The 24,087-nt window shown below is 39.3% G+C and overlaps 3 protein-coding genes across 3 annotated transcripts; 2 read left to right on the plus strand and 1 right to left on the minus strand.

Annotated features, from left to right (window-relative positions):
- Positions 1 to 5,531: 5,531 nt before the first annotated feature.
- LOC6051513 (tubulin alpha-1 chain) lies at positions 5,532 to 7,428 on the plus strand. The gene is made up of 2 exons (XM_001867913.2): positions 5,532 to 5,686; positions 5,902 to 7,428. Exons 1-2 carry the CDS (start codon positions 5,684 to 5,686, stop codon positions 7,249 to 7,251), a joined length of 1,353 nt encoding a protein of 450 aa, XP_001867948.1. The 5' UTR covers positions 5,532 to 5,683; the 3' UTR covers positions 7,252 to 7,428.
- A 7,713-nt stretch (positions 7,429 to 15,141) lies between these two features.
- LOC6054461 (cysteine-rich PDZ-binding protein) lies at positions 15,142 to 16,553 on the plus strand. Its single transcript, XM_038256358.1, has 3 exons — positions 15,142 to 15,165; positions 15,957 to 16,204; positions 16,262 to 16,553. Exons 2-3 carry the CDS (start codon positions 16,023 to 16,025, stop codon positions 16,389 to 16,391), a joined length of 312 nt encoding a protein of 103 aa, XP_038112286.1. The 5' UTR covers positions 15,142 to 15,165; positions 15,957 to 16,022; the 3' UTR covers positions 16,392 to 16,553.
- LOC6051515 (twinkle protein, mitochondrial) lies at positions 16,430 to 18,765 on the minus strand. Its single transcript, XM_001867915.2, has 3 exons — positions 18,096 to 18,765; positions 17,738 to 18,035; positions 16,430 to 17,683 (listed from the first exon to the last, which is right to left on the minus strand). The coding sequence occupies exons 1-3, from the start codon at positions 18,651 to 18,653 to the stop codon at positions 16,557 to 16,559; spliced, it is 1,983 nt and encodes a 660-aa protein (XP_001867950.2). The 5' UTR covers positions 18,654 to 18,765; the 3' UTR covers positions 16,430 to 16,556.
- Positions 18,766 to 24,087: the final 5,322 nt, after the last annotated feature.

Genomic DNA, 24,087 nt, shown 5'->3' on the forward strand with positions numbered 1-24,087 from the left:
CGGACTCCTAGGTTCGAGCAGAAACTTGCAATAGAGACCACAAAAGACCCGGGGGTCGTTAATGTGGATGGTTTGATTTTTTGGATGGTAATCGATTTTTTTATTAAAGCATGTTTTTACTTGTGAGCACGCTCATTTCTCATTTATTTATTTGGATCGACTTCAGCATATAAATAAGATAATTGATGTAAAAAATAATTTAAGACACAGATTTGACATTTATTATGCAAAATTATTTACAAATAATTGACTGAACAAGATGAGGTGCCCAGGAATTAAAACATGACTAAACGTATTGCGCAATTCCCATTAACTCGGACTTCGCACTAAACTATTGCTACTGATCGCACTATTGCGACTTGTCAGACTGGCTTGAGAAGTTTTGAATTTCCTCAAAAATGATCAAAGCGAGCCGAGGTTAATCGCTTGTTTTCCAGCTGTCACTCGCAGTTTTAAGTGCGAATGTCCAGTTTGGTGGAAACTGCGACTGGAAATGTAAATAAACAACGAGCGGTTGCCTAGTTTTGTGAATTCTTGTTGTCAAAAGTGCGAGAGAAAACTGCGGGCAAAATCCAAGTTACAGTGAAAGGATCAATATTACCAATATAACATATTTGTATTCCTTAAAAGATACTTTTCAGCTTTATTAAATAGTTCACTTTCACGTGTCACTCTATTACCAACTTTTTATATTAATCGAATTATTTCTACACAGTAAAAGTGTACATTTGGAAATTGTAATTTTGTAAGGTTGAATATTACCTCTTGAATGTTATTATTTTACCTCGATTTAGACTGAAAAAGTTGCATTACACCAGTAAAGTGGCAAAATTACACATTTTCAGAAGTAAAATTACGTATTTTTCTAACATAAAAGACGTACTTCCCAGATGTAATATTTCTATGTTTTTTTACTGTGTACAGATCTTAATGTAACACCTTAACACCTTAACTCTGACTCCAAAACAAGTTTCATAACAAAAAAATATGACAAACAACTTCATCCAATATTATTAAGATTAGCCCATTCAAGCCTCCATTAAAAAAACAACCTCGAAGCTCTGCTGAAAAAAAAGTTATTATCGTTTACCCGTTACAGGTAAAAAAATACCGCTCATTTTGCTCAATGAGCAACAAAGAGCGCGAGCACGAGCAATGAGCATTTCCGCTCATAAAATAAATGAGCAAACACGAGCACGAGCAAACGTGAGCTAGCTCGCGTCGCGCTCCTCCTCACGAATGAGCTAAAAATGCTCGCTCATGAGCGGATGAGCGCTTAAAATCGCAACACTCCCGACCCTCTCTTTTTAGACATAGGAGCAATTCGAAATGGATTTTATTTGTATTTTTTGATTTGGCTCAAACTTTGTGGGGGCCTTCCCTATGACCAAATAAGCTATTTTGTGTCATTGGTTCACCCATACAAGTCTCCATACAAATTTGGCTGCTGTCCATACAAAAATGGTATGTAGATATTCAAACAGTTGTAACTTTTGAGTGAATTTTATGATCAATTTGGTGTCTTGGGCAAAGTTGTAGGTTTTGTTGAGAACTATTGAGAAAAAATAGGCACAAAAAAAATTTTTTGCACATTTTTTAATCAACTTTTTTTTCACGAAAACTCAATTTCCCAAAATACGTATTTTTTGATTTTCGAGATTTTTTGATATGTTTTAGGGGACTAAAATCCGCAACTTTTGAGCCATAGAGAAACATGGTCAAAAAATCTGCCGCCGAGTTATGATTTTTTGAAAAAAGTGTGATTTTTGGAAAAAAAAATCGAAGTTTCATGCAAAAACAAATTTAACCTTATTTTTTAATGCAAAATTGAATTTTCAATCGAAAAGTACTTTACAGATTGTTTGATAAATGGTTCCGTTTTCAAGATATAGCCACCGAAAGTTTGATTTTAGCGAAATATTTCCAGTTTTTCGAATTTCAAAAATAGTGACCATGAGTGACCAATGACCATTTCCCAAAATATATATATTTTTTTTTTAAAGTTCAGAAAATTTGCTATAAAATTGTCCAAGAGACATTGAAGATTGGACCTTGAGCCACTTTAAGAAAAAGAAACACGAAAATTGAAGTTTTCTAAATCTCACCAAAACAACCCACCATTTTCTAAAGACGATATCTCAGCAACTAATGGTCCGATTTTCAATGTTAAAACATGAAACATTCGTGAAATTTTCCTATCTTTTCGAAAAAAAATATTTTTAAGAAATAGTCACTCATGGTCACTATTTTTTAAAATAGAAAAACTGCAAATATTTCGCTAAAATCAAATTTTCGGTGCCTATATCTTGAAAACGGAGCCATTTATCAAACAATCTGCACGGTACTTTTCGATTGCAAATTCAATTTTGCATTAAAAAATAACGTCAAAAAACTCGGCGGCAGATCTTTTGACCATGTTTCTCTATGGCTCAAAAGTTGCGGATTTTTGTCCCCTAAAACATATCAAAAAATCTCGAAAATCAAAAAATACGTATTTTGAGAAATTGTGTTTTAGTGAAAAAAAGTAGAATAAAAAATTCTCAACAACACCTACAACTTTGCCGAAGACACCATATTGATCAGAAAATTCACTCAAAAGTTACAGCTGTTTGAATATTTACATACCATTGTTGTATGGACAGCAGCCAAATTTGTATGGAGACTTGTATGGGTGAACCAATGACGCAAAATAGCTTATTTGGTCATAGGGAAGGCCCCCACAAAGTTTGAGCCAAATAAAAAAATACAAAAAAAAAATGGTCGAAATCGGCCGATTTCGTAGAGAGTTGCTCATAGACATATCATAGGCCCGACCTGCCCAAAAGCCGGCCCGCGGAGCCATTTCATTCGGCCCGCGACGGCATTTCAAAATAGTTCTATGACTGGCCCTTAAGGCTGTTAAAAAAAATTTCGATAAATAAATTGAATGTCTAAATTTAAAAAAAATAAGCATGAGATCAAATTTTCACATATTCGTAATTCGTAATTTTCAGTGTAAGAACGGGCCTTGACCGATCTTATGCACAAGGTTCCCGATGAACACGCACTGCCCCTTACACCTACATCTCATTCTTGCTCTGAGTCAGTAGGAGCAACACGCTAGAACACGCTTTGAGTGTTCGTGCCAGATATTCGCACCTGTTCCGGTTACGCATTTGAACTCGTAGTACATTGCGTAGGGTTTGATGTAAGTATAGGCACCTAACTATTTATAGTGTGCCTATCAACATTCATTCAAGCGAATAGTGTATTATTTTATAGTTTGAATTCAACAACTTATTGTTATTTCACTGTGTATTGTTTTCTCCTCAAATCTTCCCTAGTGTTGGATCATGTTTATCTGTTGCAATGTGTTGTTAAAATTCTGTCGCGGTGTGTTGTTACAATTTTTGGTCCTAAGCATTTTATAAAATAACTACAAATGTACAATAGTAATATTTGTGTTAATTCTTTGATCATTCCATAAATTGAGTAAGGGCTCAAACCTCACTTGTTTGAATAAAATGATGAAGATTGAAAACAATAAAAAGTAAAAGAAAATGTACTACATAAAGAATCAATAATAAAAGAAAGATAATTATGTATGTTAAAGAATAACAAGTAAAAGCTTTATGTAGTAAGTAGATGTGGAAATAGACAGTAGTTAAAAAATATAGATAACAAACAAGCTTAAATTATATAAATGACAACTTATAGAGAAGATGAGAAATTATTAAAAGAGATGAACAAATAAAGAAACCAATAAAGATCATGCAAATGATAAACAGAATTGACAGTATTAATTGGTCAAAAAGAGTGGAAAAAGAGTCAGAGATAAGCAAGGGTGATGATTGCTCAAAATCAACCACTCCATTCGCGAGCACAAATAGCAGGCGACGCGATACTGCCCTGATGAATTCCTACCGTTTGTCACTCTATCACCATTCGCTCCCGAACACTCTCTTTTGTACTCTTCTCTCTCTCTGATCGGCTCAGTCTCCGAACGGTTCTGACAGGCCGATCGTCTCCGATCACTCTGAACTGAAAACATTTTTTCTCTGATGCGCTGCGTTATACTCATTGATTTGAGTTGCCTAAAATCAATGTTATCAATTAAATTGTGCATTTATTTTGATTTCATAACATTATAGACACCATTCAAAGAAACTTCCACCAAGAAAAAATCAAATTGATGGCAAACTGAGGGTGTGAAGACAAAAAGACTGCCGCGCTGGCATTTTGTGAGAGTGGCTCTTCGCTGAGCATGGTAGTGTGTGAGTGTCGTCGAGCGACGGAGTAGGCAAATATTTTCACGATGTATTTGTTCGCTGAGTGAACAGTTCGGGCCACTCGCTGGCTGCTTGCGTGACTCATTCGCTCATGAATGCTAGCGGGTTGGAATAGGCGACGAATGGATAGGCGATGAGTTAGTGGTTTCTGTTCATTGAACCGAAAATCAGGACCCTTGGAGATAAGATAACCAAAAGTTAATGAAACCAAAATAAAATTACGGATAATAAACAGCAACCGTTTAAGAATATGAGTAAAATAAAATAAAAACAGAAGATAGATGGTAGATAAACATGAAAAGAAGAGAAACCCCGTTCTGCGATGTTCGGGTACATCCACAACAGTTGACTCAACATATTGCGAATCAAAACAATACCGTCTACAATCACAAATTACTTCCCTTTCCCACATTGCCGCCCCCCTTTCTTTCAGCCGTCTCGACTCTGACCCGCGGTGGTCAAAGGTTTACGAGCCGTTTCCACAGGCCGCAATTTTTCGATTATGTGCATACAAACTTTGGAGAAAAAAAATCGGCCCTGGCACCCCTGTAAGAAATATCTCCAAAAAAATATTCCTACATTTATCTTTTCAAAATATGTTGTTTTTTAATTTAAAAAAAAAAATGAATAACGGGCACGAGCATATTTTTTTGCGCGAATTTGAAGGCTACACATACTATGGTGATTTCTTTTGCTATTTTCCATGAACATTAAATATTTTTTTAGGTCAAATCTTTACATTTGACATGTGTGTGTGCTCCCAATCCAATACCTTCAGACCGACTGAGAAATTATAGCAAGGTAAAGTCTTTATCAGACTTGGTATGTGCCGCTGATACAGCTTATCTAAGTCCCGAATATTAAGTGGTGTTAGCTGAGCGCTGAATCAAGTCGCGTCTATGTCTTACATGAAGCTACTTGGGTGCCATTCCAAAATGCGTCAGGTTTCAAACGCTTAGGTATATCAATCCATTCTAAACCAACTGCCCCAACATACCATCACGTGGACTAATTTCTCTTTCAAACATGTCTGGAAATCTCCTCTCCCGAGAGCATGCACTCAGCTCTCTCACCGCACACACCACGTGTGTGAGTATTTCTCTCCCAAAACCGTTCCGCATCGCAGCAAACCGCGCGCAACCCCCCTGACTTTCCCCCATTTCACCCCCTTTCGCCGTTTCGTATCCATGGATTTCGGGTTCGGGCAGCCCACGTCGTTACCATGGCGTCTGCGCATAACAGTTTTTCTCTCGCCGCGATCGCATAAATAGGCCCGTCGCACCGCTAGCCGGCTCATTCTCAGTTTGGAAAGCGTCCTGATCTGCTGTCCCCAAGCGCGAGGTTTGCGTGTAATTAATCGCTGCTGCTTTTTTCTCAAGTTAATTTCTGCGTGAAGAAAACTTTGCTGCCGCAAAATGGTGAGTGTTTCCGGTTAATTTTGCGAAGTTTCTGGAAGTTGGAGGGTGGGAAGATTAAAATGGGTGAGGAAAATCTGGAATTTTCGATGAATTTGCGAGCAGATGGTGCATGCGCTGAGTCATGGGCTTTCGATGAGGCCGCACCCAGTGGAAAAAAAAAACAAGGAAAGTGCAGTTACGTGGCAACGTACTAATTTTAACTTTCTCTTCCCCAGCGTGAATGTATCTCCGTGCACGTCGGACAGGCCGGTGTCCAGATCGGTAACGCCTGCTGGGAGTTGTACTGCCTGGAGCATGGAATCCAGCCGGACGGTCAGATGCCGTCGGACAAGACCATTGGGGGAGGAGACGATTCGTTCAACACCTTCTTCAGCGAGACCGGTGCCGGCAAGCACGTGCCACGTGCCGTGTTCGTTGACCTGGAACCGACCGTGGTGGATGAGGTCCGCACGGGAACGTACCGTCAGTTGTTCCACCCGGAGCAGTTGATCACCGGCAAGGAAGATGCGGCCAACAACTACGCCCGTGGTCACTACACGATCGGCAAGGAGATCGTCGATCTGGTGCTGGACCGCATCCGTAAGCTGGCCGATCAGTGCACTGGTCTGCAGGGCTTCCTGATCTTCCACTCGTTCGGTGGAGGTACCGGATCCGGATTCACCTCGCTGCTGATGGAGCGCCTGTCGGTGGATTACGGCAAGAAGTCCAAGCTGGAGTTTGCCATCTACCCGGCCCCGCAGGTCTCGACCGCCGTCGTTGAGCCGTACAACTCGATTCTGACGACCCACACGACGCTGGAACACTCGGACTGCGCCTTCATGGTCGACAACGAGGCCATCTACGACATCTGCCGTCGTAACCTGGACATTGAGCGCCCGACCTACACCAACCTGAACCGTCTGATTGGCCAGATCGTGTCGTCGATCACCGCCTCGCTGCGTTTCGATGGTGCCCTGAACGTGGATCTGACCGAGTTCCAGACAAACTTGGTGCCGTACCCGCGTATCCATTTCCCGCTGGTCACCTACGCCCCGGTCATCTCCGCCGAGAAGGCCTACCACGAGCAGCTGTCGGTCGCCGAAATCACCAACGCCTGTTTCGAGCCGGCCAACCAGATGGTCAAGTGCGACCCGCGTCACGGAAAGTACATGGCCTGTTGTATGCTGTACCGTGGTGATGTCGTCCCGAAGGACGTCAACGCCGCCATCGCGACCATCAAGACCAAGCGTACGATCCAGTTCGTGGACTGGTGTCCCACTGGATTCAAGGTCGGCATCAACTACCAGCCGCCGACCGTCGTCCCAGGTGGTGATCTGGCCAAGGTTCAGCGCGCCGTGTGCATGTTGTCCAACACCACGGCCATCGCCGAGGCCTGGGCCCGTCTGGATCACAAGTTCGATCTGATGTACGCCAAGCGTGCCTTCGTCCACTGGTACGTCGGTGAGGGTATGGAGGAAGGCGAGTTCTCCGAAGCTCGCGAAGATTTGGCCGCCCTCGAGAAGGATTACGAGGAGGTCGGCATGGACTCGGGCGAGGGAGAAGGCGAGGGCGCCGAGGAGTACTAAGATGTCACGCGGACACAACTCGAACCAACCAATCTGAACTACAGTTACGGAAGTAATCGCCTAGCGCAGCAGCAGCACCGTTCACACACGCTAATTTATTAACAATTTCTCCATTTTGAAAGCAATGTTCAAAATCCCAGAAATAATTTTAAAATACAGCAAATAATGAAAGCAAAATCTCTCACCAACTGCGATGACTCATCCCCTCCCCCCTTTAAAAACCGTAAAAGTAGTTGCTAGTCTTGACGGCCTCCCCTCCAAAAAAGGCGCTCGGAATTCATGATGCAATCACGCCACTGGAGAAGACCATTTACGGAAAGTAGAAGTAGAAAAAAAAACTGTCTCGCTTTATTGATTTACGCACCAACTCTCGCAAGTTGTTGGATCGATTCCAGTCTAGTTTGGCTCCATTGAGCAAGGTTTAGAGGGGTGGGCGCACAACCCACGTGCGTGACAATCTGCTCTGGGGTGGGTGCGGGTTTGAACAGCCAGCCCGCCAACACCGTCTGGTCTGCGGTGTCTGATCAACCCTGGTTGCGCGACCTGGAAGTGGTGCGCGGCGGCCACATGGTTCTCTCAAACATATTTGTTAACGGTTGTTTTTCTTTTTTTCGCAACAGCCGGTTTGCTTGTGCGAAAAAAAGCAGGATAATCAAACGGGATTGCCAATTTGCATGTCCTGTTCGTGGTGGCGCATATGCGGCAGGATATAATTTGCATAAAAATGAGTCAGCCAAAAGTACGACCCACTTGTGCGAAGGGGACAAAACGATGACGAATACCTACTCCCAAAGAAGAGGCAACTGAAGGGAATTGGGGTTCTTCTTGAATGTTTATTACTCGTGTTGTTTTCGAATGTTAGAAATAGAACGTTGTTGTATGTTTGCCCTGGGCTGGCGAGGCAACTGCAGCAGCATTCAGGGAAGAGAAACCGATCAGGCACATCCATGCTATAGCTATATATTTAGCATAGGTTTTAGCCCGCTCGGCGGCATATGCTTTATGTTGCCGAGTTGCGGGTTTTGTCGGGGAGTGTGCGAGCTGGTCCTATTTTTATGGCCTGGAATTACTCATCCATGATGCAGGTTTTGGTGCAGGCCCGACGGATCCGTCAACAAACTAGTTTAAAGTTTTGTTTCGTTTATCGCACTTATGCAATTGGAAAATGAGTTTGATATGCCAACGTCCGTCCGATGGAAATACATGAAAAGTACTACTTTTCAGCACTGTTTTTGGCATAGAAAAGTAGGCCCGAAGCTCCCAGAGGGTTTTAAAAATAGTAGTTTTTGCAATTCCGTTGTGAAACAGTCAACTTTTCCTGTCCTTCTGGAGAAACGGAACAACCTACTTTTCCCTACCAAAAATAATAGAATATAAAATTAATATCTTTCAATACCCGAATAGGTGCTGAAAAGTTGAACTTTTCAATACTAGTATCGAAAAGTAACATTTCAAGCAAAACAATGTTAATGAGCCAAAGCCGAAGTGTAAACAAAGAGTCTATCACGTCAGTGGATGTTTACAAAAATAGTAGACGAATGTAAATAACTTGGTGTCATTTTAGACAATACATTCAATTGGTCGTCACATATTAGTAATTTATTGAACAAACTCAACAAGATTATTGAAATTATCTATAAAATTAAACACAAATTAACTGCTAATGTACTTTTGATAATTTATCATTCTTTATTTAATTCTCACTTATCTCACATAACTACAGTTTGGGGAATATCCTGTAATATTTTGATTAACAAACTTCAAAAAGCCCAAAATAAAATTTTAAGAATAATTTATGAAAAACCACTGCGAAGTCATTCTGCCGATTTGTACAATATTAACAAAAACATCATTCCTGTCAGAATGTAATTCAAACATGTTGCTCCATTTATTTATGTTTACATGAACAAACTCACAGTAATACAAAATTCAAATTGTCTAACCATCAACACTTTACCAGAAGCCATAATTCATTAGACCTACCCAATATTTCAACATTAGCCGGCGAAAGATGCAAATCTTTCAAAGGTGCTCAATTAAATAATTATTTTTGTATTAGATTTGGTGAGGGCAAAGCGTATCAAAATTTAAAAACAGATTGCTCTCTTTCTGAATGAACCCACTGTTATTGAACCCATTCTTAAATCCATTGATTTTCTTGTTACATAGTAGACTTTTTTGTTTTCCATTTTTTTTTTCACTTTTGCTTCCTTTTGAAACTCTGTTTAAAAGTTAGTTTTCCGACACAATTATCTTTATTCTATATTTTTGCCTTTATCGCCATAATCTATGCACTTTCTATTATATCATTTCAGATTTCTCTTGCCATTACCAAACTCCTTCACAGGTGGAAACCAATAGAGTTTGACCGGATATTTTTTTTTTTTTTTTTGGGAGGGTGATCCAGCCGCACATCGTTGATGTCGAAACCTCTAAACTGGGCCCTCGTCCTGTCACGTCCGTCAGTAGTCTTGTCGTACATTACAACTAGAATCAGATCTGCCAATGAATTAGTACACTTCGACCAAATAAACACTGACGCTGTATGGATCTGACTCTAGAATAAATGCACAGTTGTGTGGTATTCATAAGTCCAAAATATTCAATTATTCATATAAGTCCAAATATTCATTTGCGGATAACTACCTAACTTGAATTGAATACAAGATTTAAAGCAACCTATCCGAAAGCTACTCTTATCTCAAATCCCCGACATTTTAATTATTAACCAAAAAAAAACGTTTCTTTTAAAACCTGTCTGGCTTCTTTTAAAAAACAAAAAAAAATAACAGTTGATATTTTACAAGTCGTGAAATGAAAAAGAGACGACCATTTGTTCGTCAGAATTCCAGTAGATCCTCGATTCGCAACAATGGTCGATACAATCATAATCCGACAACCGTTAGTTCAACAGATCAACGAATTTAGTCCGATATCATTTCACTATTGATTGATCGAGACTCTATGGAAATTTTGACAAATCAGAATGGTTTTTATGCTACTTGAATGAAAATCACCGATTCTGATAGAATTACTAAGTTCACTGTTACTAATTTTGTCCCTAAATAACTAAAGGCAAAGTATAAAAAGTTGATATTTATAGTTAAAATCCTAAATTCTACAAACACTATTTTTTAAACCCGCATCCTAACCTGACACCCACATTAAGATAGGGAAAAATCACATATGTAGCGGTTCATTGTACAAATGTGATATTTCCACTATCAGAGAACCTCCTTGTCTCGATGACAGCTTACCGGCCATCGATTAAGCCCTGAGACTACGCCAAAGTGGGTTCTCGCAGCATGAAGTGGTGTCCATGTGTAAAAATGGAAGCTTCAGCAATATACTGAACACTTCGATTTTAATTCCACATCGAATCAAATCATACTCTTTGCCAAACAAGCATCAAACCTATGACACTCATTATGACAAAGCCCAGGGGAAACCAATAGAGTTTGACCGGATATTAAAAAAAATGTAAGGGTCATTCCACCTGAAGTGTGCAAGAAAAAATGCAAATTTGAAAATTACCATCTTCGATTCTGCTCAAATTTGGCATAGCTGTTGAGATTATCAAAACATGCAAAAATCCCGAATTTCATCCAAATCGGACCATCCCCTCCATTTTTGTACCCTCCCAAAAAATCGACTTTTTGGCGATTTTTGAGCGAACCCCCTATCTCCAAACGACGATAACTCAGGAACCACAAATCTTAGAGGGTCGGTCTTAGACTCAATTTTGAAGGAAATTGGACGTAGAATCCGTTTCCGCGATCAAAATTTAGATTAAAATATGTTTTCTACCTGTATTGTGCAATTGAAAACTTTAAATGGCCGTATCTCAAAACAGCCCCATTTATTTTTTAAATTTGACCTCACCATCGTATTCCCCGTCCGATGGAAAAAGAATCACTTATCGACAGAAAGGAATATTTTTCGTTCCAGAGATATCGAATTTTAAAGTTTTTAGTTTTTGAGATAACCTACATTAGCTTCATTCGCCGCATATGCTAGAAGCACTCAGAAGCGCTGTTCAATAACTGCTAGCTGGTTATTTATTGAATTAAGATTTCATCCCAAATAATCATTAGCAAATAAGGCAAAAATGTAATGTACACCACTGTAGGAAACTGCTGTATACGGCGAATTTGTGTGCTAGCCCACAGTACAAAGCAAGAACGACACGCAATACAGGGCAGAATGGAATTCCCGCAGAGCTAGCAGGAAATTGTAATTGATCTTGTAACTTAAGAAAAAGTGTACGATACATTATCGTGTTAAAAATTATGAATTAATATGAATAAAACTCTCGTGAAGCATGATTAAGGAGGAGGATTTCTGGAAAGTATAAAACTGGAAAAAGGTAAGAAAATCACAACGATTAATCTGATGTATTATCTAGTTGTGTTATCATTCAGTTGTGTTCATTTCGACACCGTCCGAACAATAATCTTTTTTTTTGTTTGTCAATCATTTCGAAATCTTGGAAGACGATACAGCTGCTATCCACATGTATCAGAAGTATATGGTATTGCTTTTGAAATTAAATGTACCAGAATTGAAAAAAATCATCAATTATTCTGATGAAACACATTATAAAAATCGGTTTAATATGATCAATCTTTCAAACCCTAAGGCAGAATTTGGGGTTTTTGCTGAATGGCACTATTTCGCTACCGCACATGGCAAAAGCTCTAGAACCCATGAGAATTATTTCATCTACTACAGCCAGCTCTACATTTGTTCTCGTTTCAAATAAAAGAAGAAATAAAATAAATAATTTGAGAAAGTGGGAAGAAATGAGGAATTAGAAAAAATATGAAAATAATAGAATAATGATAAATTTTCGAAAATTGTACTGTAAAAACTCTATAGCATTTGCAAATAAATATAAAAAGTTCAAATTTTACTTATTATGGTTCAATGACGCTGAGATCAGGAAAAATAGTGTATTAAAAATTACTCAATAAATATTCCTTAAACAAAAAATAGATTGTTCAAGATATTGATTATCTCAAAATCGTATAAAATTGAAAAAATAATTCATCTTACAGAACACCAGGTAGTTATTATTGATCAGCACGACTGAGTGCTTCTAGCAGATGCGGCGAGTGTAGATATTATAGGTAATTTCAAATACTTAAAACTTTAAAATTCGATATCTCTGGAACGAAAAATATTCCTTTCTGTCGATAAGTGATTCTTATGTAAAATTGGACGGGGAATACGATGGTGAGGTCAAATTTAAAAAATAAATAGGGCTGTTTTGAGATACGGCCATTTAAATTTTTCAATTGCGCAATACAGGTAGAAAACATATTTTAATCTAAATTTTGATCGCGGAAATGGATTCTACGTCCAATTTCCTTCAAAATTGAGTCTAAGACCGACCCTCTAAGATTTGTGGTTCCAGAGTTATCGTCGTTTGAAGTTAGGGGTTTCGCTCAAAAATCACCAAGAAGTCGATTTTTTGAGAGGGTACAAAAATGGAGGGGGTGGTCCGATTTGGATGAAATTCGGGATTTTTGCATGTTTTGATAATCTTAACAGCTCTGCCAAATTTGAGCAGAATCGGAGATGGTAATTTTCAAATGGTGTTCCGCTTCAGGTGGAATGACCCGTAAACACTAAAATGTATTGTATATTGTATTAAAACGATGTAGGTTTTTGTTGCTACTGCTTTGGTGGCTTTTCCTACCGAATAAAAAATCAATCAATTAGGAACGAGCAGGACAGACACTTTGTTTACACTTCGGCTTTAGCACTTTACGTTGTTTTGCTCGATTTTTCAATATTTTTTGTTTGTTTTGAACAGTGAATAGACATAAAATTCCATTCAAAAAGCGTTTTTTGGAATTGCCAAAAGAAAAAAATACTATAAAAAGCGACCCCTTAATCTTAACCGATCTAGCTCAAAATTGTCACAGTTACTTATTTTTGCCTAAGGAATCGAATCAGAGGGTATCCCTGATGTCGATTTTTTTATTGTCACCCTAATGATCAAGTATCAATAAAAGCATCGGTTTTCATCGTTTGTTATCATTAGAACATCTTTTTATGCTTTTATATTAAAATGGGAATTGAAAAATGTTGCTCAATATTCAAATCTGGAGTTTTTTCAAAAGGTCCAATAAACCATATTTTCAGTTTTTGCTCTCTGGGTGTTTTTAATACACCAGACCCAAAGAGATTTCAAAAACACCGAAAAAGCAAAAACTAGAAATTTGGTTTTTTGGAAATTTTTCAAAAAAAATACAGAAATGCGCTTTTCTCAAAACGCATGGTTTGTACATGATGCTTTTTGAAATGTTGGCGTCGACTTCGCAACTTTCAAATGTCCTTAGGGTTTGTTCAAATATTACGTCCAGTGATTTTCGGGATTTCAGCCCCCCCCTCCCTCCCTTTGTCACGCACTTTTCCTATACCTTTAACATGGGCTGTCACAAACCCCAGAACCCCCCCCCCCTTCTTCAAGGACGTAATTTTTGAACAAACCCTTATCATGCTAGTCAATCACAGCGCAGGCCACGATCACGAAGAAATGGATAGGAATTTTAGTCCGATACTTGAGTGATGAAGACCCGTAAATCGGCTGCGTCTTCGACAAAGTAGGGGAAATATACCCATTTTAATCACACTAAGCCATTCGACCAATTCTCATCACTTTTGCCGTTTTCCGCTATTAAATCAACATTTTCAGATGTATCAACAATGAAGAGTTGCTTGCTCACTTTTATTTGAGCTATTTATTGCTTTGAAACAGTCAAAAACACTTTATTTAAGCTGTAATTCATGACCAAAGTGCTGATAGGCCGATAATAGAAATAGGCTGAGAAAGGGTATAGTTCCCCTATAACGTGAGATTTGAGGGGTTAGTGGGATAAGTGTGAGGCCAGGATTTAAGAGATTAGACATCAGAATCAAAACCAATGCTGAAGGACGTATTAAACTGTCACAAACAAACAAACAAACATTTTTTTACCGGTTTGGCAGTTTACCTGTATTTGTTTGCAGAAACGTCATCCCACAGAGTAATCCAGAGTGGCCAGTCCGAAGAAATGTAATTTAATTTTTTGGCTCCATAAGGTTTGCTGGTAGCAGGCGTGCGATGTACCACCAAGTTGAACCAAAAATCTAGATTTTTTTTTTAAAAAAAGGTCCTATAAACTATCGTTTTTCATATGTTTATAGGACCTATTCAAAAAAAAACTCTAGAAATCAAGAGGCAGTGGAAACTCTGTCTTAATCTGTGGTCATCCTGCATACATTTTGCATTGTTTGCGAGTTTGGCAAACTATCCAACACAAAAAAAAGAAAGAACAAAAAAGAGTTTTTTCATTGTTTACCATAGTCTAATAGCTCCCTGAGATACAGTCTCTTAAAGAACAGCGAACTAAAACATTGGAGGGCCTAGTAGCGCGGTGGTTAGCGGCTTTGGCTGCCGATCCCTATTGGGCGCGGGTTCTAAAAATAGCGACGCCATCCACCTTTGTTTGTCCCGTTTAATATTAGTATTCAGTGTGATTGTCTTTAAAAAAAAACAAGCTTTTCGATGTACTTTGTAGTGACGATATTTTAATATCGGGGCTTTTTTAACTGTTAAGGTTGATTTAGAAATAGTTTTACCTATTCGAAGGATTGGATTTTTTATTTTATTTTCTTGCGTCGTGAACCCAGAGAGAAGTGAACCTGTTATCAAAATTATTTTATCATTTAATTATTTAAATATCAAATAATTTTAAAATATTCTATATTGACTCATTTAGCATCATGATCAACAAGATTTTCCCGACAATACAAAACTTTTTCAACAGGGTAATTGCATACAACATTGCTTGCAACAATTTGTGACACTGTCTTTTTTGTTTACTTGTTTACCAACAACCACAGGTAAACATAACGTCCAAGAACAACCCCATAGAAATGTGAGCCGACGTTCTCAACGATTTAGTCGGTTTCAGTCTGTTGAATCTACCGACTAAATCTACCGACTAATCGGTCGTTTGTTTCACCGACTCTTATGGGAGCTTAACACAGGGATCGACCGACTAATCGGTTGACTAAATCGGCCGACTGCAACCGACGAAATCGCTTGATTAATCGATGCATTTAAACGGCGTTGTGGATGAATCCGGCCAGCCGGATCAACCGGAATGACCCTACTGCCAAGTTCACATGCGCAGGCTCTTCCAATACATATTTACACAATGTGTAGCCCCCCGAAAGTTTTTGCAATAAATCTAAAAAACTAACCTCAAATCTCTTCGCTCCCTCGAACAAAGATTGATGTTCCGGCAATCCGGAAAGCTGTAGCAGGAATCAGTGGTGTCATCATAAGCTATTTGGCCGCATGGGCCATCTTCCGGATCATGATGAAAACCTTTGTAACCTGGCTTTGTATTGAAACACCTACAAAATTATGAAAATTTCTAAAATAAACAGCAATCTTTCATGATTACTATAAACTCCACTTACTGCTTAAACTAGAGCAATAAATGTTCTACTTTATATAAAACATACCCAAAATAACTGCTCTCTTAATAAAATAATATAAAAAACAAGTTGCCACCAAAATTTTCTTTAAGTCCACTTTGTAAACAATACGAAACCCGATTTAATCAGTCTAGTTGTAGGCCGATTCTGTAGGGACCGATTTAGTCTATCATTTCGTCGGTTTTGAGAACTGTCAAATTTCTATGGGGAAGCTTGATACACCAATATCCGTTTGAAAAACTGTACAAACTACGTTTTAGAAAACAAAAAAAAATATGGTCTGCGAAAAGTGCGAAAAGAAGCTGGGCAAGGTGATCACGCCGGATCCGTGGAAGACGGGCGCGCGGAACACCACCGAAGGCGGCGGACGCAAAATCAACGAGAACAAGGCGCTGAGCAGCGCCAAGACGCGGTTCAACCCGATCGGGCCGGTGGGCGGGAGTTTCGCACCGTGTCGGTTAGTGTGATGCCGATTTTTTTGGTGGAGAAAGTTTGAATTTGATTTTCGTTACAGGATTTGCAAGCAAAAGATTCACCAAGCCGGAAGTCACTACTGCCAGCAGTGCGCGTACAAAAAGGGAATCTGCGCCATGTGCGGGAAGAAGCTTATTGACGTTAAGAACTACCGACAATCGTCGACGTGAGCAGGGAGTTTCGGAAGCGAACTCTAGCTTTAAATACGTTTTTTTAACGTTTTAGTATAAATCTCTCGTATAATTGTACTCTCTCAAGTAACTAAACTTTTGGTTTTGATGGCATATTGTACACATGACTATGAATAAATTGGTTATTTGTTACATACCTAACTATCACTGGCTCGGCACTAGTTCTAACGATTCTCCCCCGGCGGTCGGCTCAGTCTTTTTCCGCTTTTGGGCGTAACTCAGGCTAAGCTTGTCAAAGTCGAGTGGCATGATGCCGAGGTCGCCGCTGTACCGGTTCTTCGCGATCTGCAGGTACTTCTTCCCCCGGACTGAGGTCAGCCGCTTGTCCTGAATGATGAGTACATTGTCCGCCTCCTGGGACGCCTTAGCCCCGCCAAAGATCGAGCTCGTCGTAAGGTCGTCCGTGTCGCGCTCTTTTCTTGGGTGGATGACCAACGTCACGTGGCAGTTCTTGCGCGTGGCGAACGTCCGGAACGAAGCGATGATGGCGTCCTGCTTCCAGTACCGATCGAGGTGTTTGCTCTCCTCCGACACGCCCATCATGAACTGGAGATTGTCAATGATTACATGCTGAATGTCGTGCACGTACTGGGCGTGCTCGATCGCGTCCATCACGACCTTGATCGGCTGCTGGCCGTGGAACGTCATAAAGTACACCGGCAACTGTTCGAACTCGTCCGCCCAGTGGTCAAACTCGGACAAGTTCACGTCCAGCGGTCGGCCCGCCATCTGCCGTAGCAGCGTCGTCGCCAACCGCGTGTTCCGGATCTCAAACGATCCCCACAACGTCGACACCCCTTGCAGCGCCAGGTCTAGCGAGTAGTCCGACATGAAGGTCGTCTTGCCGCACCCCGTCGGCCCCGTCAACACCGTCAACTCGCCCTTCCGGTGGCCCTTCAACAGCTTGTTCAACGTCGGATACCTGCGCCACTTTACGCCCTGAACTTTGTCGATGTTCTGCAGCTCGCTCAGCACATCCTGCCGCAACGAGTGGAACGTCGTAATCGACTGGTGAAGAATCGGTTGAGCCTTCCCGTAAATAAGCTTCAGATCCAACCCCAGCCCAAGGGCCTTGGCCGGCGTTGGATGGGCATCGGTTGGACGGACAAACATGCAGCGTCGTTCCTCGAGTTTGCGGGCGTAGTTTCTAGCAATGTCCCAACCTGCGGTGTCGTAGTTGAACCACAGGGTGAGCTTCTGGAAGCGTTCCAACCCGGGCAAGCATTGCTGGGGCAGGGATTTGAGGTCATGCGGGAGACAGATGGCGGTTGCTGGAGAGAAGAGTTATTGAAATTTCGAAGAATTTACTTAAAGAATGCACTCACCGTTAATCTTCGCCGTACTCAACGCCAGCAAATCCCAAACATTCAGAACCAGTATCGCACTGGACTGGTCTTTGGACTTGGCTGAGGCGACCGTCTTCGATTCCGCTAAACATTTGAGGTAGATTAAGCCGGAGCAGTTTGTGTCCGGTACGGTTCGCTCCACGAGTTCGTTCTTTTCAATACTAAGTACTTTGTAGCCTACCACCGCCGATTCCACATCTACCAGAGGAACGTATAAATGCTTGTACCGTGCGTCCCACCGGGACGCCACCTGTACCAGACTAGCCGGAGGAATTCCCTAAAACAGATTTAAATCTATCAAAATTAAATCATAATCAAACTCCCACTTCAAACTCACGTCCAACCCCAACTCCCCGCAAATCTCCCCCGCCAACTTCTCGTCCACAATGGCCAACCCCCCGGGAAGCTCCACCGGCGCCGGCCCACCCTTCTTGCTGTCCAGAAACACATCCCGAAGCTTCCTCATCTCCTGAACCGTTTTGGCACTCTTACCGTACGGCACAAAGAACTTTTCAATGTACTCCCAGCGACCCAAATGTCGACACGCCGAACACGTGAACGTCCCCGTCGTCTTGTTGATGTAGATCGTCTCTTTGGCCGACACCTGGTCGGAACCAGGTTCGGTGTGGCACACCGGGCAAACCGTCCGGATGCAGACAAATCCGTCCACGCACTCGAACGGGGACGCCTTGATGGTTTTCTTAATGTTGAACAGCGAGGTCGTCCCCGGCACGGACGGGTCATCCTTAAAGTCCAAGCTGGAGGAGAGTCGCGCGCGAAGCGAAGGCAACCCGGGAAAGTGCGTCGTCGTTGCGGCGGGAGATTGGGCAGTTCGGAACGGTCCCAGGTGGTGGCCACTTTTGGTGTACGAGTACAGCAGCCGTTTGAGGAACATTTTAAACTTGGTTTAACTTAACATACTTTAACTATGTGCTTAAACTTTTAAAAATGAATCTTAGAGGGGGTGAAAGTTGTTGCCCAACATGGGTCACGCACTGCGGGAAGAATGCGCGCCGCGCAAAAAACAACAACACGAGGTTAGGTTGATTTGTTTACATCGGAGGGGCAGTGTTGCCAAATTACCAGTTTGGGAAGGAATTACAGGGTGTTTCACACACCCTGAGAATATGGTCCTCCCAGTCACGACGTTCTAGCAGGTATCCAGCAATCAGAGTTCTAACAAAAAAAAATCAAACCATCCACTTTAACGACACCAGGTATTTTGTGGTCTCTATTGCAAGTTTCTGCTCGAACCTAGGAGTCCAAAGGCTTGAATGGGGAGAGCACCCAAACCTTGACCCAAACCTATTTTTACTCCAAGGAACCTTCCATTCCAGGGTTCGAACTGAAGACCTTTGGATGCGAGTCCAACCGCCGCCAGCGATTCCACCGGAGCATGCTTGGTTTGGTGTTTTGTTTGTACTTATGGCATGGAGACGACTCCTACACCTGGAATGACTTAACGGCCTAACAACCAAGGCCGGGACCGACATTTTACTTCCCCATCCGATTGAAGGTCCGAGTTTTAACAAAGCTGAATATTTTTACGGCATTCTCTAGCAGGATTCTAGCAGCGTTCTTACATAGGTGGATATTCTTACAGCATTCTATCGGAAATGTTCCACCGTTCTAGCAGGATTCTGGCAGAACCAGCTCTACTAGAATATTTCGTGACTCGGATAGCCCAGCCACGAAATATTCTAGCAGATCCGAGAGCAATGCTGGTTCTGCCAGAATCCTGCTAGAACGGTGGAACATTTCTGCCAAATCGACTCGAAATGCATGTTCATTCAAAATTCAAGCATTAAAAAAATCCAAAAATCTTAAATTTTTAAATTCAGAAACTCAATAATTTAAAAAAATTTAGATTCAAAAATTCAATAATTTAAAATTTAAAAAATAGGAATTGAACAAAATCCAAAATTATGAATTCAGGAAATTTAAAATTAATGAATTCAAAAAGATATTTAAAAAAATATAATTATTAATTATAAAAAGCAACATTTCAAAAAAAATAAATCAATGATTAAAAAAAATATAATCGCAAAATTTTAAACAATCGAAGTTTTTTTAATTCATAAGCTCAAAAAAATCTAAAAATGTAAAGTGACCAAATTTCAAAATTCAAAACGTTAAACGTTAAAAAATTAAAAAAAATAGAATTAACAAAGTTTAAAATTTAAAAAAATCGAAAAAAAATAAAATCACAAAAAAAAATTCTCAGAATTTCAAAATGAAAAAACAAACTTTAAAATTCATAAAAAAGCTAAGAAACCGACGGAAGGTTGCAAGATCGATTTGATTTGATTCAAAAGTTGACCGACTTTGACTCGCTTTAACGCGCGTTAACTTGCGATAACTTGCTTTTAGGTGGCGTTATGTGAAAAGTCGGCACGATGAGTAGCGTTGAAGCTTTTCAAGCACGTTTTTGTTAGAGACCCTAAATAGGGAGACTGGTCTTAGCTTGCTAAATCGATCTGGCAACGTATGTTTTGAGCTTGGCAACACTGATAAGTTTTGCTGGGCGTAAAGGCAAATGCTCGTTTGGATACGTCAAACTCGCGTCTGTTTGGGTACGTCAAATTCACTTCGTCCAGTATCCCTATTTAGGATCTCTAGTTTTTGTGCGTTTTACTGTGTTATCGCGAAGTGACGCCAACCTAAAAAAAACAAAAAAAAAACAAAATATTAAATTTTAAAAACTGAAATTAAAACATAAAAAAATTAAAAATCTAAAATTAAAAAAAATTAACTGAGAAATTGGGTACTAAAGCCCTATGCCAATTTTTATGTACAACGGTAAAAAACACGATTAAAAACCATTTCTGATCACTTTTTTTCATTTTAATGCAAAATTTTTTTTTGACAAGACAACATTTTTTCGATGGATCAACTATGGTCCCCTTGGAACGACCTGTCAAGTAGGAGCTTTTCTGTCAAGAAGGACCGCGAGGTTAATTTTTCAAAATTGATTCAAAAATCCATTTTAAGCTCTTTATAGTCGTACAAAGGGTCATTGTACTCAGAAAAATAAGCTTTATCGCTGTGAACAATAATATCAGCAATCTAAGCTTCATTTTAGGACCCAATTAAAAGAGTGAATAATAGAGAAAAAACAAAATTCACAAATTAAATATTTGATATAAAAAAAAACTAAAATGCCAACAAAAAAATCTGAAATGTACACACTTAGATTTTTAACCGAATTCGGTAGATGAGAAATCGGTAAAGTTTAAATCGGTAAACCATCTGTCAATATAAACAAAACTTTACCGAATTTCGGTTTTACGATGAACAATAATAAACTTCGCAATTCGCAATTCGCAATTTTCAGTGTAAGAACGGGCCTTGACCGATCTTATGCACCAGGTTCCCGACGAACACGCACTGCCCTTACACCTACATCTCACCCTTGCTCTGAGTCAGTACGAGCAACACGCTAGAACACGCTTTGAGTGTTCGTGCCAGGCATGCACACCTTCTTTTCCGGTTACGCATTTTAACTCGGCCGGGGGTGGTACATTAAGTAGGGTTTGATGTAAGTATAAGCGCCTAACCATTTAAAGTGTGTCTATCAATTTTCATTAAAGCAAAAACTGTTTTATTTTTAGTTTGAATTCAAAAACTTATTGTTATTTACTGTGTATTCTTTTCTCCTGAAATCTTCCCTATTGTTGAGTCTGTTTATCTGTTGCTATTTCTTTTGTCGCGGTGTTTTGTTACAATTTTTGGTCCTAAGCATTTTAGAAATGTTTTTCAAAAGTACAATAGTAATATTTTTGTTAATCCTTTAATCATTCCATAAATTGATTAAGGGCTCGAACCTCACTTGCTTAAGAAAAAGGTGAAGTTTCAAAACAATAGATAGTGCAGGAAATATACTATGTAAAGAATCAATAGTAAAAGAAAGATAGTAGAAATTAGAAATTATTCAAATAGAAAAATAAAGAAAAGGCACATGATAATCAAAATTGTCATCGCTGCCAAATTAAGGGAAAGCAGACAGTTTGTTACAGCAGCATCAATTGGTAAAATAGAGTGGAAAAGCGTAGAGAAATAAGAGAATCAAATAAGTAAAATCGAAATCAAATGAAGGATAGTAAACAGACGCCGTTTTAGAAAATCAGTGAAACATAATAAACAGAAGATAGCTGTTAGCTGAAATGGAAAGAAGAGAAACCCCGTTCTGCGATGCTCAGGTACATCCACAGCAGTTGACTCAACATACTGCGAATCAAAACAATACCGTCTACAATCACAAATTACTTCCCTTTCCCACATTGTCGCGCCCCTTTCTTTTAGCCGTCTCGACTCTGACCCGCGGTGGTCAAAGGTTTACGATCCGTTTCCACAGGCCACCAGCTAGGTCATCATGAAAACCAAGCCAACGTGGAGGTAAGAAAATAGGACACTCGCAAGGAACCAGAGCTATACTGTTCTGATCAAGATAATTCGGATGATCTAACAGAACTACGGATGTAGTTAGTTACGCTCCTTCCAGGATGTTCCTTACGTGGACGTCAACCGAAGAGCACGCAACAAGGTCAGTGCCATTGCATGCTCTTAGGTATCAATCCTTGGCCTGCAAAGTTTAAATTAAAATTAAATTAAAATTTAAAAAAATTAAAATCACAAAAAAATTCACCTTAAAATTAAAAAAAGCCAAAAAACCGACGGAAGGTTGCAAGATCGATTTGATTTGGTTCAAAAGTCGAGCAGACGTTAACCGCTTTGACTTGCTTTAACGCGCGTTAACTTGCGATAACTTGCTTTTAGGTGGCGTTATGTGAAAAGTCGGCACGATGACTAGCGTTGATGCCTTTCAAGCACGTTTTTGTGCGTTTTACTGTGTTATCGCGAAGTGACGCCAACCTAAAAAAAACAAGACAAAAAAAATAAAATAAAAAACAAAATATTAAACAACAAACCTGAAATTAAAACATCAAAAACATAAAAAATTAGAAATCTAAAATAAAAAAAAAAACTAAATTCACAAATTAAATATTTGATATAAAAAAAAAAATCAAAAATGCCAATAAAAAAATCTGAAATGTACACACTTAGATTTTTAACCGAATTCGGTAGTTGAAAAATAGGTTAAGTTTAAATCGGTAAACCATCTGTCAATATGAACAAAATTTTACCGAATTTCGGTTGTACGATGAACAATAATAAACTTCACTAAAAATTTATGAATTTCAACGAATTTCAAAATAAAGAATTCTCGATTAAATTTTCAAAAGGCCCTATCTGCATAGGAAACCCATGAGGGATAGGTTGGTTTGAAAATTTAATCTAGAATTCAAATATTCTTAAATTCTCACTCTCAGCCAATAAAATTTTAAAAAGCCAAAGCTCCAAAACATTAAAAATTCAAAAAAGCTTGAATTTCAAAATTAAAAAAAAAAATTAAAAATCACTTATTGAAAATTTAGTAAAATTAAAAATTCCGGACTTGAGCAATTCTCTACCAAAACCGGAAATGGATTTTATTTGTATTTTTTTTAATTGGCCCAAACTTTGTGGGGGCCTTTCCTATGACCAAAGAAGCTATTTTGCGTCATTGGTTCACCCATACAAGTCTCCATACAATTTTGGCAGCTGTCCATACAAAAATGGTATGTAAATATTCAAACAGCTGTAACTTTTGACTGAATTTTCTGATCAATTTGGTTTCTTAGGCAAAGTTGTAGGTGTTGTTGAGGACTTTTGAGAAAAAAATAGGCACACGGAAAAAAAATTGCAGATTTTTTAATCAACCTTTTTTTCACTAAAACTCAATTTCCCAAAAAGCCATAGAGAAACATGGTCAAAAAATCTGCCGCTGAGTTATGATTTTTTGAAAAAATAGTGATTTTTGGAAAAAATCAAAGTTTCAAGCAAAAGCAAATTTGACATTTTTTAATGCAAAATTGAATTTGCAATTTAAAAGTAGGGGAAATATGCCCATTTTAATCACTCTAAGCCGTTCGACCAATTCTCATCACTTTTGCGGTTTTCCGCTATTAAATCCACATTTTCAGAAGTATCAGCAATGAAGAGTTGCTTGCTCACTTTTTTTTAAGCTAGTTATTACTTTGGAACAGTCAAAAACACTTTATAACAGCTGTAATTCATGATCAAAGTGCTGATAGGCCGATAATAGAAATAGGCTGAGAAAGGGTATAGTTCCCCTACTTTACAGATTTTTGATAAAGGGCTCCGTTTTCAAGATATAGCCACCGAAAGTTTGATTTTAGCGAAATATTTGCAGTTTTTCAATTTTTAAAAATAGTGATCAGGATTGACCATTTCCAAAAATATTTATTTTTGAAAAGTTCAGAAAATTT

The sequence above is a fragment of the Culex quinquefasciatus genome, chromosome 2, assembly GCF_015732765.1.
Source record: "Culex quinquefasciatus strain JHB chromosome 2, VPISU_Cqui_1.0_pri_paternal, whole genome shotgun sequence".
NCBI classification, from domain to species: Eukaryota; Metazoa; Arthropoda; class Insecta; order Diptera; family Culicidae; genus Culex; species Culex quinquefasciatus.